General features: G+C 41.3%; 1 protein-coding gene across 9 annotated transcripts in view; it reads left to right on the top strand.

The window, feature by feature from the left end:
• Window positions 1-15,253, top strand: part of CDKL5 (cyclin dependent kinase like 5) — a 1,213,679-nt gene that overhangs the window by 778,983 nt on the left and 419,443 nt on the right. For all 9 annotated transcript variants that reach the window (XM_069204517.1, XM_069204511.1, XM_069204514.1 and 6 more), the window contains exon 7: window positions 1,236-1,356. In XM_069204517.1, coding sequence (XP_069060618.1) covers window positions 1,236-1,356 — 121 coding nt within the window. The remainder of the gene's footprint in view (window positions 1-1,235; window positions 1,357-15,253) is intronic.

The following is a 15,253-nucleotide window of genomic DNA, read 5'->3' as shown; positions in this document are numbered from 1 at the left end:
TTCTGTGGTATTGTAGAGGAGTTTTATGTGGTTATCGTTTAAAATTTGAATTGCATGCGTCTGTCACAATTCCAGATAGAAGTAATAATATTGTTCTTCGCATATATGCATTTTTATGTAAAACTGATTTTCATATTTGTTAGAATGTATATACATTTCACTTAGTAGGCCGAGTTAGTTGAATTTAGTAACCTCAATTTATATAATTGTGTTATGAGTTGGAGGTAAGACTAATGGCCTCATTTGGAGTTTGACGAAGCGGAAACACCAACATAAATTGGCAGTGCCCAATCTCCACTCACCCAAGCCCCAATTTCCATCTCTATCTAGAATCATTAGAATTGCTATGTGTACACCTGGGGAGCATCTGCTGGCTCTGACCTGACGGCGCGTCCACCAACCTCCATTGCCTCGTACCTGATTATGGTGGTGCTGAAAAATTAGATTGGAGGCATACCTCAGCTTTTTAATTTGATGTTAAGTTTTTACTTTTGTTTTTTTCTGTTTTGACTTTGTGTGTTGCCACATGAGCGTGTGATCGGTGTTTCTTTGATGTATAATTATGACTATAATTAGCAGTCCAGTGACCTGCCTGCCCGTGCATTTACTCACTAGTAAAATGTTCTGCTGTAACCCCATTCTTCCTCAAGAGCGAGATGACGGGGTTGTACAGTTGTCCCCTTTGCTCCCCTTTGTCTTTCTAAAGGATAACAGGGTAATAACGAAGCACTGGTGTTGTCGCTTTAGCCCTTTGTCCCAGGCCTACTACTCACTCTAACAAAAGATGGCGAAAGACTGTTGGTAGAGTTCAGAGCCGTCATACAGTACAAAGTTTAAGATGTACAGCTGAATTGTCACAGAATATGAGCAAAATAGATGGGCAGACTAGCTCTTAGCGATTCCTTCATCATCAGAGGAAGGAAGGCCTTGGAAAAAACATTGACTCGCTTTACGATGAGTTCACATTTAAGAGGTGTTTGAGAATGGGGATAGTCATGTTCTGTAGAAGCCTATGCCAAGGTCGCTGAGATTTTCCAGATGTAAACATACACACGTCTTCCTGAAAATGTTTGTCGAGCCTTTGACTGTACGTGGATACAGTAAAGTAAGGCAAATGCCAAGTTAGTTTTTTGTTCCATTAATGCTTCCTTCATTTTGAACGTTTTACATGGTGAATATATTGCAGCGATGTTTTGTAAGAAAATGTATTTTAACTGCAAACATTTATATTGTAGAACATGCTGGAGTTGCTGGAAGAAATGCCAAATGGAGCCCCACCAGATAAAGTAAAGAATTATATATACCAACTAATCAAGGCAATTCATTGGTGCCATAAAAATGACATTGTCCACAGAGGTGAGTGCTTGTTACATAATGCTAATTCTATGCGTCCCTTTATTTAGGACCTCTCTTTTGATACTTTTGCTTTATTGGCCATTGTTAGATCTTGAGAGTGAGGTTTCATTTGGCCAACATTGTAGAATTGATAGTCTACATGCCCTGATCGTGGACATTCCATGTGTGGGTAATACCTGCTGGATACAAATCATTAACATCTTCAGATGTAAGGTATTGTGTATATAACTATCTCACCTTTTGATATTATTGTGTGTTGGTAGTAAACAAAGCTGCTTATTGTCAGACTGCATACTCTCGCTAATGCAAATGCCCTGCTGCTTTCATATAGGGTACGGTACATAATGTAGCCTGATGAACTTTAAAGACATCTACAAGAGAAAAATCCTATTTGGATTTTCTGGCCCTGGTTGCCCACACGAGTGGGATCATTCATATGATCCATACTTAACTGATTTATTCTTGGTCCAGGAAGGACACTTAAAATAGAACTCTGTCTTCTCCCAGGATTATTGGGTGTAGGGGTTTCTAATATTTCCACTTTGGTAGCTCTGTGAACCCTTTCTGAAGGACAGAAGGTGATACATGTGAGTGAATTGATCACATGCTCCTATTGTAAAACATCCTCTATGAAACCAGCTAATGCTGTTCTTCCCATCCTTTTACTAGAGGCTTTTTCTCCCTTTCATGTGCTGGTACTCTTGACTGAAGGACAGAAAGAGAAATGTGTGTGTGCACTAGTCCCCACCATCTGCCTGATACACCTTCTTGTAGACGTCTAGAAGTGTAATATCCCTGCACCCCCACATTTTGGCTTTCTGACTATGTACTGATTTTGGCTCACCAACAGTTTCTGGTAATATCAACAGAGGAGGAAATTGTTTGCCCTCTCCTCCTAGGTCTCTTTTGCCATATGACACATGGAGAGGCATTTCTATATCTCTGGGAAAGTTTAGGACCACACACAGTTACCTTCCCCCCACCAGAAACTTAAAGTTGGTAAGAGCTGAAAAGGGTGATGGATAGTCTACATTGCCGTGAAAGTGGTCTGTCCGGTCTCAAAAACAAGGAAAAGCAAGTAGTTTTGAAACGAATAACAGCATAGTGTATGAGGCATAGTTTCCTGGTGCCTGAAAAGCAAAGTTAGAGATGAGTGCAAAACATACATTTCTATCTAACCAAGTAAGATTGGAGCAACACTTGAGCGTATTTGACCAAAAGGCAATACCTTTCCAAAACAGAGTATGCAAGTTCACGTGGAAGGAGTTCCGAAATGAGGAGAGCATCAGATTCTTTTAAACGTATTTTATTGATTTTTTTTTTTAAGCAGCGCACAATCACATGCCATCCTTCCCTCCTGCCAGGACAGCATCAGATGTGGTCCAACTCGCCTTTTTTATGAATGAACTATACCATGTCTAGAGACCAGAGGCCTCTAACTGGGCGTAGAAGTGGGAGTCAAAAGTGTGACATATTTTGGAAACGCCGACCTAAGAATGCTTTTTAATTTCATGGTGTCCTTATCATCTATGGGCCCTAAGCTGCGTTTTTGTGATGTGTTTCAATAGTTGTGGTATAGTGTCTTCTTTCAGGAATGGGGACGTATTACACTTCTCCTACGGTATGGCCTAAATAGCATCAATGGGATGCCACCAAAGCACGCTTTTTTGCGCTAGTGGTAAAACTCTCTTGATATAATGGAATTCATAGCTGAAGGTTAGCTTTTAATCATATAGGATACCATTATGTTTGGTATGCCTGTGTAGTTCTGTAATTTAATTCACTGGAAGCATGGTGTAATAAAGGGTAGAAATGCTGTTAACCATTTACGTAATTTAAGGGGCGCCAGGGATCGCAGCTGCGACCCCTAGCTTGCCCCTTGCGAATCCTGGCACTGCTTATGCGCCCCCTGGCCTCAGATGGGGCAAAATCAAACTTTCTTTGTTTTCTGACAATTTTATATTACACTAATACTGAATTATTCTTTATTATTCACTATTAGTGTCATAAAAAATTAATTACATTTTTCTGGAATGTGACCCTCCCTGGTAGCTGATGTAAGTTTAAAAGGATTTTAAATGTCTATGTTGTGTGCATGCTTGCAGCGGTGAGTGTATTTAAGTGAGAGTGAGTGTCTGTGTAAATGTGTGTTTGTAAGTGTAGGCATTAGGCATGTGCGTGTGAGATAAAAAGTCAAGGTGAAATGGTGTGTGATGTCACCTCCCCTGCCCCTGGCAGTTTGGTGAATTGACATTCATGCTGTTGACCTGTCCAAAATCTATACAACACCTGACTGACTTATTTGATTTTGGCAACAGAGCCACAGAAGTACACAAACTGCTATTGGATGATTCAATCTGTAGTATATTATTTACTACTTCTTGTTCTGCCAGCTTTTGGCTTCCTTTAAACTGTAGGTAGTAACCTTGATTTGGGTTGGTGCTTGATCAAGATAATTAACCCTTAGAATGTAAGAGAAGACAATCCCTATTTTCTTCAAATGGATCTCTTGGTGCTGGTGTTAAAAAGTGAGTGAGGTCTTATCTGTAAGTTTTTGTCAGGGCCATTTGGCCAATCAAGCAAGCATGTTCTTTAGATTGTATTAATATTTGTCTTTTCCATACCATATTGTGGACCTCCCCCTGGTCTAATAATGACAGTTGCATTCAGGCAGAGTGGTGGCTACTCTAGGCCAAACTGGCCATTGTACGGGTAACCATTTCAAGCATGAATGTAACAGTGATATAAACTGGGCTGCTGAGATATGATTTGAGCATTCTAAGCATTATTCCGGTCATCCCTGGCTGATCCTGGTAAAAAAGTGTGCCATTGTTAACTGTTTCATCCCTGGCTTAATAGCCATTCCTGACATGTTCTTTGTCCCCTTTGCATTTTGTGGGCATCCTTGACATAACTGTGACTATCCCTGGCATAAGTTGGCTCTCCTTGACATGTGGGCATTTAAGCTAGTAGTATTTAAGAGTTCCTACCTATAATAACAAGCTGATGTCCAGGAATCAAACACACACAGCTTTGTTTTCAGAACAAAAAAAATGTATTTTTCTTGAAAATGTCAGGCTTTCATTTGGGGAAAGTGTGTTTATTTCTTAAAGATTAAAAACACTGTGTCTGGTAGCAAAATGTCCGAAACTAGTAAATTGTTGTATTAAGGCAAAGTGATTACATTTCTCAAATTATTTGTAAAGCTGATATTTATGTAGGCTTGCTTGCTTGCTTGGTGCAAGATGTCTCCTGCTGATTTAACAGCTTCTCTCTCTGTCTACCTTTGTTGTATAAGGCCTGGGTTTGAGAACGGTGTACCTTTTAAGATTGCATTCAGACATGGTTCTGTCCATGGTATTGTTGCTTCCTAAATCTGGGGCTTGGCTCAAGATGTTCTAGGAACCCAAATAGTCTACTACCTTTTCCTGACCACACACCCTGATTGTAAAAGTCTTCTTTGCAGTCTTTGCAATGTGCTGTGTTGCACTCCTCCATCCTGAAAGATCAGCACACAATGAACATATTCAAAACATATATACACAGACAGCAAAGAACCCCTGGTTCCAGACGTTTTACCTCTAACAAAGCTAATCTGATTAGAAAAAAACATAAAAACTGTTAAAGGTTTGCAAATATGTGAGAATTTTGTTACGGCTTCACAAACTTAGTTTACTTTATTGCAAGGGTCTTCTTTACTCAGAGTTCTCTTGTAGAAACGTTAGCAGTGGGAATGGTCATCTGTGGTTGGGGAGAACGTAAGCTTTCCAAAGTGTAGGAAATTGGTACTTCACACAACTCAGCAGTTATACGTTTTTTAACTGTGTCAGGTGGGTGAAACTGGGTGCTTTTTAAAAGCTTCATTAGCTGAACACATTGCTCTCAGTACCGTTTTCCTAACTGAGGAGGTTTGGCCCTCAAGGCACTCCTGACCCCTCCAAATGTACTGAAAGTCGATCTGTAGACAATATACAGACTGTAAGCTTTAATTAGTATTATGTTGGCCTTCTCTTTTATGATGGGTTTTTGCACGAGGACTCCCTCTTAGAGGAATTTTCACATCTTCCTACATGGGAAGTAGTATTTAAAGGTTTTGTCACTTTGGCCACTTGCTTCTATCAACTCTTTTTGATTACCTGGACCACCATCTAAATACACCTCTTGTAGGATTTTCTGGACTTTATAAGTTACTTCAAAGCTTGGTGATACATATGGTGATTGGGATTGGCTTCCAATATTATTATGCATTTATGCCCTGGGGCTACTGAATTGTGTACCCTGGTGCCATGACAGCAACTGCCCCAACCAGCGCCGCTTACTTCATGTATCAAACTTTCCTCCTCACCTTAACTCTAGGGTGATCAGGGTTCTTTGGGGCCATTGAAATATTCATGGAGTTTGTTACCATTTGGGTTTTCAGAATATGTTTTTTCCCAAATACATCCTAGGCTCTAGTGACTTGAATGCCTTGACCACCTCATTGCTTACCATAGGATTGTTTATGACTTAATGGGAAATGCCATTACATGTATGAGTATAAAATCTGGAAAACCATCTCAAGCAAAGGAATGGGTTTTTCGCCACATCTTTTCCTCTAGTGCAAAGTTACCTTGAACAGACGTGGGCTAGTGATATTATTTTGTATGGATTGTCATCCTCCCTGCTTATCCTTCTACATACAAAATGTCGAGCTTGCTTAGTTGTCACTAGACCTTTGTTGGATCATATTTTGGTGAATCTCATCTTCAACTTGTGTGGCATACTTCATCAGCACTTGTAAACACCCAATGGTGGTACTGTCTTTTTGTCTGCCAGTCCATAAGTAGTGGAAGTTGATGTGTAGGTAGGATTCAGTGTCCTTATGTAATCTGGTATTCTACTTTACATTAGACCGTCGAGCTTAATTACAAATATGCATAGGCTGGCTCTTAAAATGACTTTTATCAGTATGGCCTCCTGATCACAAGATTAAAACCAAGTTGGCCAAATGACGGCTCTTGCAATGTCATAATTGTCAACACGTATTTGTCTTTGTTAAAACCCTGTATGGTTTCATTCCTCAGGGCAGAAGGCCACAGTGAGCCACTAACCCAGTAGTGGCTTATTAGGGGCGAGCGCAAAGCGCTCCGTCCCCTGTAGTAATCTCTCTTTGGGCTTCCAACCACACCCATGTCACAACAGTCACTTTAATTGGTTCGTGGGCTTGCCTTTTAAAATCCGCTTGCTTTCATTTTCCACCTGCTGTGCTGACTTACGGGGACTCCCTGTCCCAGGATTTCATCGCGCCTGCTGAGGGACGCTAGTGACAACGCGCGGGCGCTCTTAAGCACGCTGTGGTGCCCCGCAGCTTTTCTCCACCTGCTGTGCTGACTTACGGGGACTCCCTGTCCCAGGATTCATTGCGCCTGCTGGGGGCTGCTGGGGGCGGCTAGTGACAAAGTGCGGGCGCTCTTAAGCGCGCCGCGGTGCCCCGCAGCTTTTCTCCACCTGCTGTGCTGTCTTACAGGGACTCCCTGTCCCAGGATTCATCGCGCCTGCTAGGAGCTGCTGGGGGCAGCTAGTGACAATGCGCGGGCGCTCTTAAGCGCGCCGCGGTACCCCGCAGCGCGGGATGCGCCCGGGAAAAGCCCGAGCCAAGGGTGGGCCCGTCTGTGCCCGTCAGAGACCGACAAGAGGCTGGGCAACCCCTCGTGGCTCTGAGGTAGGAGATTCCCGATTAATATATTGAAACTTTGTGCAATTATTTTTCATCGATGTTAGATATATAGTTTCTTGCAAGTCACAGCATCCTGTTTTAATGGGGAAGCGTAAGGCTAGGAGCAGCCCGCAAGGGGGCATTGCCCAGACCAAAATCCCCAAATTGCATCAAGTACCTCATTCTTCAACCAGTGGTGTGACGGATGAAATCGACAACTTAATCGAGGAAGTGGAGACCTTGTTGTCAAAAAAAGACAAAGACCTACAGAAGCGACTGAAAAATGGCTCCCTTACATCTTTTCTTAAACTTCGTGACAAGGGAATAAACCCTGCTAGTGCTGTTGTTGTTGTTGTTACCACGAGGCCTTTGCCTTCCCAGGCAGAAGGACCGAATACTAGTATTAGGGACCCATGTGGAGGTCAGGCAAGAACAGAGAAAACTTAATTAGGAAATGTGATCATACATGACATTCCCTGTTCTAATCGCTTTTCCCCTTTGGAGTCCCAGGGTCAACCCGAAAAACTGGGCCACCTTAATGCTCAATGTATAAGATGCCATCCCAATATATCTTGCTCCCAGGAGGATTTGAGGGCCCTTGTCGTAGAGTTAAAGGAAGAAGTAAAAGACTTAAAGACATAATTTGCTGAGGTTTTGTCCCTACTTCGCTCCAAATGTATTCTCAGGGAAACTTCCACCACGAACAAGCCAGAATCAGATGTTAATATTGGTTCCCATAAAGAACCTGTCTGTAGGAAAAAGACTTCACCCCATGTAAATAGTATTCCTGACCGGGTTAGCATAGCTCCTCAGACTGGTTCAAAGGGTTCTTCTAGTATAAAAATTTATTCTGGAGCCCCATTATCTTTTCGACCAGTCGCAGTTTACGCAAGGGAACTACTAACTGCTCAAACCCAATACCATCTCCGGGGTAGTGGGTACCCAATTCTTATGTGTAGAGTTCCATCTCTAGCGCCAAATGCCCAGGAAAATAGGGCGTCTCTTATAAATAAGGTCACACACTGGATTCAGCATACCAGACAATGTGGCTCCGTAATACACTCAGACATATTATTTGCACAGCGCTATCCAGAGTCTGAGTGCCACTTGGACACAATAAAGCTAGTATTATCTTCCCCAGGGCTGGTAAGAGGTCTTTTGTCCTTGGAAATGCGGAATCCCTTGCAAAATGGATCAAATGTTTGTTTTAAAAACTGTTGGCCGGTTGAGGATTCCTCGCTAAGATCAAATCCACCTGTTACAAAGGAAACCCCGGATGTGTTTAACAATCAGGAGTGTGTCCCCCAGAATGTGTTGTCTACTCGAAGGAGGCATGTACAAGTGCCTGTGGCTACAGACATTGATTGACTCTCCTTTGATTGGGATAATACGGGGTCCTCCTGTACTACAACTTTGCGGGCAGAAGGGGCATTGGATCGAGCGCTTTCCTCCTTTGGGATGGAGGGATCCCCGTTGGTTGCTATAGATACATCACCGGTCAACTCTCCCCTCAGAAATTTGAATGGCAGCCCACATAGCTGGACTCTTTCGAAGAAGACCCTTCCAATACAGGAGTCTTTAATTCCAAAATTCTTGACATGGAATTTGGCTGGAATTCGTAATAAATTAGTCGAACCAACTTGGGGGAGTTCATTGACCAATTTGATATATGTTTCTTTCAGGAAACGTGGTCAACTACCAATGTTTTTAGGCAAGGGTTTAATTCTTATTGCAAAGTAGCTAGACCATCTTAGGCGGGGAGAGCAGCCGGGGGGTTGATATGGGTAAGGATCTCAGTTTTGGGAAAGATCAGGGAAATTCCAGTGGACTCAGAGGACATATTGGCTTTATCCAACAAAAGGGTGGTTTTTCCTTGTTGTGTGTCAATGTTTATAATAGACCAGGTCCACCTAACTAATTGTCTAAAACCTTTCAGGTGCTGAATGCCTTGGTGTCAGATTATATATCATCACATTTCATCTTTGTTGCTGGGGATTTAAATGTGACGCTAGAACCAAATTGCGTATTCTCTGAGGTAACACAGCAAGAAGATGCATCATGGAAAATTCCCCCTTTTTCTTCCCTGAAGAAACAGGTTAAACTCAGCGCTAGGGTGCTCCGGATTACAGATTTTATGATAATGCATGGCCTTCGCCCAGGGAATGGGCGTTTTCCCTCAGATACCCCTGCTAAACCTACGTTTTTTAGAAACTTTTACAGTAGTACATTAGATTACGTGGTAATAGACGTGAGGATTTGGAACACTATCCAAGACATTTGTGTAGGAAATCAGTATAATAGTGATCATGCTCCAATCCTAGTGACTCATGATGGCCTTACTCTCAAAAGAAGAGTTGCGGAACCTAGTAAGGGAATTTCCCTACCCTTAGTAGTTTCCTCCACTAAGCGCGCCCTGAAATGGGAACGTTTCAAAAACTCAAGAAAATTATGGGGGATAATGCATGATTTAGTATCAACCCACCAATTAGTGGAAGACCCTTGTTTACATTCCCCAAATAAGGTCATGAGTTTGCACATGGATCTTTTTTCCACATTGAGGGATCTTTTTCTTAGAACTGTTAAAGAACCCAAACGCCCATTAGTGGGCCCTTGTCATAGGTGGTTTGGTAAAGCGTGCAGGGAGGCCAAGAGTGACTTGATTAAGGCAATTAAATCTAATGATAGATCCCTGATAATTAGCGCTAGACGCAAGTATGCTCTAACAATAAAGATCTGTAAAAACAATTGGGAAGCAGAGTCCTGGCAGGACCTGCTGGCAGCTGTTAAGGAAAAGCAATCGAAACGCTTTTGGTCCCTGGTGGGCGAAACCAATACTCTAGACCTGTCACATTTCATCAGAAAATTGGGAAGCCTACTTTACGAAGTTGTATGAAGTTGAAGCCGCTGATAGTGCGGCTCCTAGTATAGATCTCTCTTCTAACGATAGCCTTACTCCGTTTACATTGAACGAATCTAAAATGGTCATTATGGCCCAAAAACCAGGAAAAGCCCCTGGCCTAGATGGCATACCCGCCGACCTATATAGATCTGACATAGATATATGGGGGTCCATATGTTAATAACATATCAAATGTCGTCTTGGCTAGTGGAATTTACCCTCGTTCCTGGTATGGCACAATCATTGTACCCATCTATAAAAAGGGGAGTAGGGCCGTCCCGGCGAACTATAGGCCAATTAGCCTTTTGGATAATCTCCCAAAAATATTTTGCTATCACGTCTTGACAAGGATCAAGGAATGGTTAGGTGAGTCCCAAGTCCTTAGTGATTTACAAGCAGGATTTAGGCAGAAAATTAGTACAACTGACCAGATATTCAGGTTTCTTACGATCAAATGGAAGTATGTGGACCTAGATGGAGGGAATCTTTTTGTGGCCTTTGTGGATCTTAAATCTGCATTTGACCTGGTTCTGCGCTATAAGTTGTGAGAGGTACTGGATGGAGTCGGATTTCTGAGTCCCTTATCAAATATAATCAAAAGTCTATATAGTGAGAGCTTTGCAAAAAATTAGATGGGGAGCAAATGGGGAGGTAACAAGTGAAATCCTGATTAAAAGGGGGGTGAGGCAGGAGTGTGCATTGGCTCCGACATTGTTTTTAATATTTATTAACGCATGTATTCCTTACTTACTTGCTTGTGATAATAACGCACCCAAGCTAGATAGGGTAAAGACCCCGTGTTTACTTTTAGCTGACGATACTTTATTATTATCTCAAACCGCTTCTGGCCTTACAAACCTACTTGTGAAGTTTACGTCCTTTTGCAAAGATTATGGTCTTGAAGTTAATTCTATGAAAACCAAATACATGATCTTTGGTGACAAAAAATGCACACTAAGGAAGCCAATTGTAATGGAAGGGGAAGTATTGGAGAGAGTTGCTGATTTCGATTATTTGGGGGTTAGAATAGAGGATACTCGTAGATGGCAGGCCCAGTTACTAAAGGCTCTTATGAGATTGAAACAGAATTTGGGGGGCATTCGGAGATTTGCTAATAGGTCCCCCAGATTTGCAATCTCTCCTGCAATGGAAATATATAAAATACAAGCAGGAGGGATTGCCTTGCATGGAGCGGAGCTATGGGGGCACGGCAACTTGAGGGACCTAGAGCTTACGGAAAATTCATTTATAAAGACTCTGCTTAAAATACCTATTAGCTCTCCTACATTGCCTATCCGGATAAACCTGAATTTAGACTCTATTGCGCATATAGCCGATTTAAAGCCAATATTGTATTGGATTAGGATTTGGTCCTCTGAAATTTTTAGCCCCTATAGGATATGGTTGAATGCCTTGTTAAGCAAAAATGCCACGAAGAAAATCACAAGGTGCAATTATGTTGAAGGCAGCTTGACCAAGTTATGATTGGCCCACTTTTGGACAGCCCCTTGTGGTCTTCCCAAAAATGCGGCGGAAATCGTTAAGGAGGCATACTGGCTAAAAGTGAAAATAGGCAAATTGGCTGAGGTGTCTCCGCTTAGTTTGACAGACAAGTTTACATCAGTCAAATGCCATTATGAATTTGAAAATTATATGGACCTGATCCTATCTCCTCGAGCATGTGCACTTTACATCAGGTTTAGGCTGGGATCGTTACCACTACGCACTTTTACCTGTAAATGGTTTCAACGGGATTCCCAACCTAATTCCTGCCCCATGGGTTGCGACTTACCAGAATGTATTGCGCATGTTTTATTCCATTGTCCAGCTTATGATAAGCAGCGGATTCAATGGATTATACCTCTTTGTAGATGCATGGGTTTTAATAATCGTTTTTTAGCTCTAAGGATTTGCAAAACTAACACCCATGGTATAATGGTATGTGCGTTGGCTAAATTTCTAGAGGCAATTTGGCATGTTAGAAAGAAGTGTTTGGAGGCACTACGTGAATAAGTGCTTGTTTATAGATGATAATTAAAATGTATTTTTTTATTATCTTTATAGAGGAAATTCGATATTAATTGTTAATATAGCAGCACTTTTTATTTCTTAATAATATTGAATTTCTCGTCTTAAACATTTTATAGGTAGTATGATTTAATTTGTAGTGTTTTAATTCATGATTTGATCTCTGTGGACTTGTGTACTGTGAGATGTGCTTTTATTGTGGGTTTTTTTATCACCGAAATAAAGCTAATGAATGAAAGGCATGCATACGTCATCCCTTTTCCGGTGTTTACCCTACCTACAAACTACTGAAAACGTACGCGGCTCGATGTTTTCAGCATGGTTTCCGGACTACTTTATCTTTTTATTTTCCATGCAGTGCGATCGTGCTGGGGTTTACATAGCGCGATCATGCTCGTTTTTTTAGTTTTCAATTTCAGCACGATCGCGCTGCATTTTTTTTTCTTTTTATTTATGTGGCAAGAAAAGTCCGGTTAGGAGTTTACAACGCTAATAGCTCTAATTCGAGCAAATGTGAGACCCGTTGCATTGAAAATGCTTGATTTTCTTTGTAACTCTGTTTATAGGATGTGGAGTGTGTTAGTGCACCACAGACAGCAGCTATGATGACTTCTGCTGCTGCTGTACTTAAATAGATAAGAAAAACATTGTCTTTAACTACAGATTCTGCTACCCCGCCCCTCAGTCAGTGGTGTTGGGAAAAATGATGTAATGTTTATAGATGTTATGAGTTAAATATTATGTCAGATGTTCTGTCCTAGATGTACTATCCTTCCAATTATGGCAGAAAAACAAAGGCGAAAACATTGTTCAGTTGCTGAAATCCGAATTGCTGAGTATCCAACCTGGGGCCCCGATTGTAATTCAAGATTCAGCACTTGATAAAAAAAATCACCTTTGTAGTCAAATTACTGTATAACCCCAAATGTTAATATGTATAATTACATTGTGTAAAAAACACAGCTATGGAGTAAGTAGTCTGCTCTTGTTTCTGTTACTTTCTACTAATTTCTCGCCTTCATACCCTTGTTCTTCAGTCCAATTCCATCTGCTCCTTTCACACATAATTTCTCTATGTACACCACCTCATATTCGAGGTGCTGCATTTACAAGAACAGTGTTCTTTGTAAACTGTTCTGCTTCTTAAATATTTAAGTTATATAAATTATGCAAACATGTTGAAATAATCCCTGGTAGGAATCTCCAAATGTGGAAAAATGTTGCAAAATTCCTGGAGTCAGGTTCTGTAATCTTCTCAGAAGAAACACCCTGGGAGATTGGATGATTTGAGAAAGGCAGTCATAGTCAATGCACAGTTAATCCTGTTTCCATATGGACAGAGCAGCATTGGGATTGCCCTTGAAATAATACTATAAATAAAGAGGCTTGCCTGGACCTATGGCGGCTTTTTCTTTCTCTTCATCCACTTTCTCTACCAAAATGATTGCCTTACAATGTAAAAGACGGTGGCCCTTCCTTTTTAGACAGGAGAAGGCCTACCAATTCTTTCTCATTTCCAAAGAGCAATGCTGCTAGCAAGACAGAATAGAGGAACGGTAAATGTTCTACGTTCCAGTAGCTCTGCAGAGCTAAAGCAACTTTGATTAGCCCTTTCCATAATCACAGAGTACTTTAACCCAGCATTGGAGAAATAGAAGTGTCCTTACTTCTCAATGCTAAGAGTGTATCAATAAAGAGGTATCCTGTCTGCATCTATACTTTCCTGTCTGCATCATGGTGGTTCTTCTGATTTTTTCAAAGATCTACCGCCAAAGGTGCATCATCCCGTCATCTGCATATTATACTGTAACAAAATGTCCTAGTGCATTGTCTGTCCTCGGTTATTGAGTTTGGATTTTTGTTACATAATGAATTATACTTCTGTTATAGATGTTATGATGCAAAGTTCTGGAATCTGAGGGAAGCTCCGAACTGTCTTTCACCTAGCATTCCCTCGAGTCTCCTGATAAAATGGTACCTTGTGTGGGTAGGCTTAATGCCCTTGACTAGAAACACAAGCCCCCCCCCAAAAAAAAAAACGTGACATGGACACATCACATTTTTTCACTCAAAACTGGCCCTTTTTTTAGCAGTGTGCCTAGCTGTTGATTTTGGACCCTAGCTCAGCCGGCACCTAGGGAAACCTAGCAAAACTGTACATTTTTTAAAACTAGGCACCTAGGGATACCCAGGATGGTTTTTTTCATCGGACATCCGTGTCAAAGATACCAAAAGATTGCACCTGGTTTGACAGTCTCAGAAAATGTAATATTAGAGTCTCTGGTGACATTATATTTTTGTTGGGAAACTAGTCCCACTTTGATCCTTGCCATGGAAACTCTGTCATTTGCTGCATCTGTTCCTCACTTGGGCCACTGACTGTCTTATGTCTGGCAAAAATATAGCTAAGTGAGCATTCATGACGCTGCCTCTTTTCAGAATCACAGGCATTCTCCTTATGTCTTATATTCTCATGAGTTTACCCAGCCATTAATGTTTTTGTGTCTAGAGTCTGGGCAGCCAAACCTGAATCTGGTAGCCATGGTTAATCTCTTGCCTAACCTAAAGGTTATTGAATAATCTCTCATGCTTCAGCTTCTTGGGTTCCTCACCTTCCACTCCAGCTGGGAAGGCAAAAACATATATGCTAAAGAACTGCATTGTATTTTCTCTGTTTTCTTTCCCAGCCTGTGTGGGTGTTGGCTCATGCCTGAGATTCTAACATCCAATTGTCTTATCACCAGTTTCAGAACTGACCCATTCAACTTAACTAACTTGGCATTAGTCTGCGAGGTTGTGTATTTTTGATGTATTAAAGTATCTCCATGGCACTCACTTTATTGAGGATGAGGGATATGGTGAACATTCCCCTAGAAGACTGTCTGTCTTCTTTTTAACCAGGGTGCAAAAAAGTATTTTTCCTTTTCATCCTTGCTGATTTCTTTGGGCACAGTTATGTTTGCTGCACAGCCTGTTTTGAGGTCTCTTCATTTCTCTAAAAATAATTGAAGCACTTTGTGTAGGATCATTTAAGAAACCTTGTTGTTTCTTACAGGTGTACCTTGTTCCTAGTGCTCCATATGCTATGTTACAGCTCAAATCGCCTTTGAAATGGATTTGGGTGTTTTAACCCCTTTGCTGCTAAGCCCCACAATCCACCCTTATCCTTAGTTCTGAATTCCACAAGGGGTCATTTGTGTAGATGTTCAAGGTTTTCTATAGAAAGTTAACACTTGAATTAAAAAATATTGACAAAAAAACTGTCATTTGTGTCT

The sequence above is a fragment of the Pleurodeles waltl genome, chromosome 8 (genome assembly GCF_031143425.1).
Source record: "Pleurodeles waltl isolate 20211129_DDA chromosome 8, aPleWal1.hap1.20221129, whole genome shotgun sequence".
In the NCBI taxonomy this organism is placed as follows: Eukaryota; Metazoa; Chordata; class Amphibia; order Caudata; family Salamandridae; genus Pleurodeles; species Pleurodeles waltl.
The sequence above is the reverse complement of the archived record's forward strand: the minus strand, read 5'-3'. Positions and strand labels throughout refer to the sequence as shown.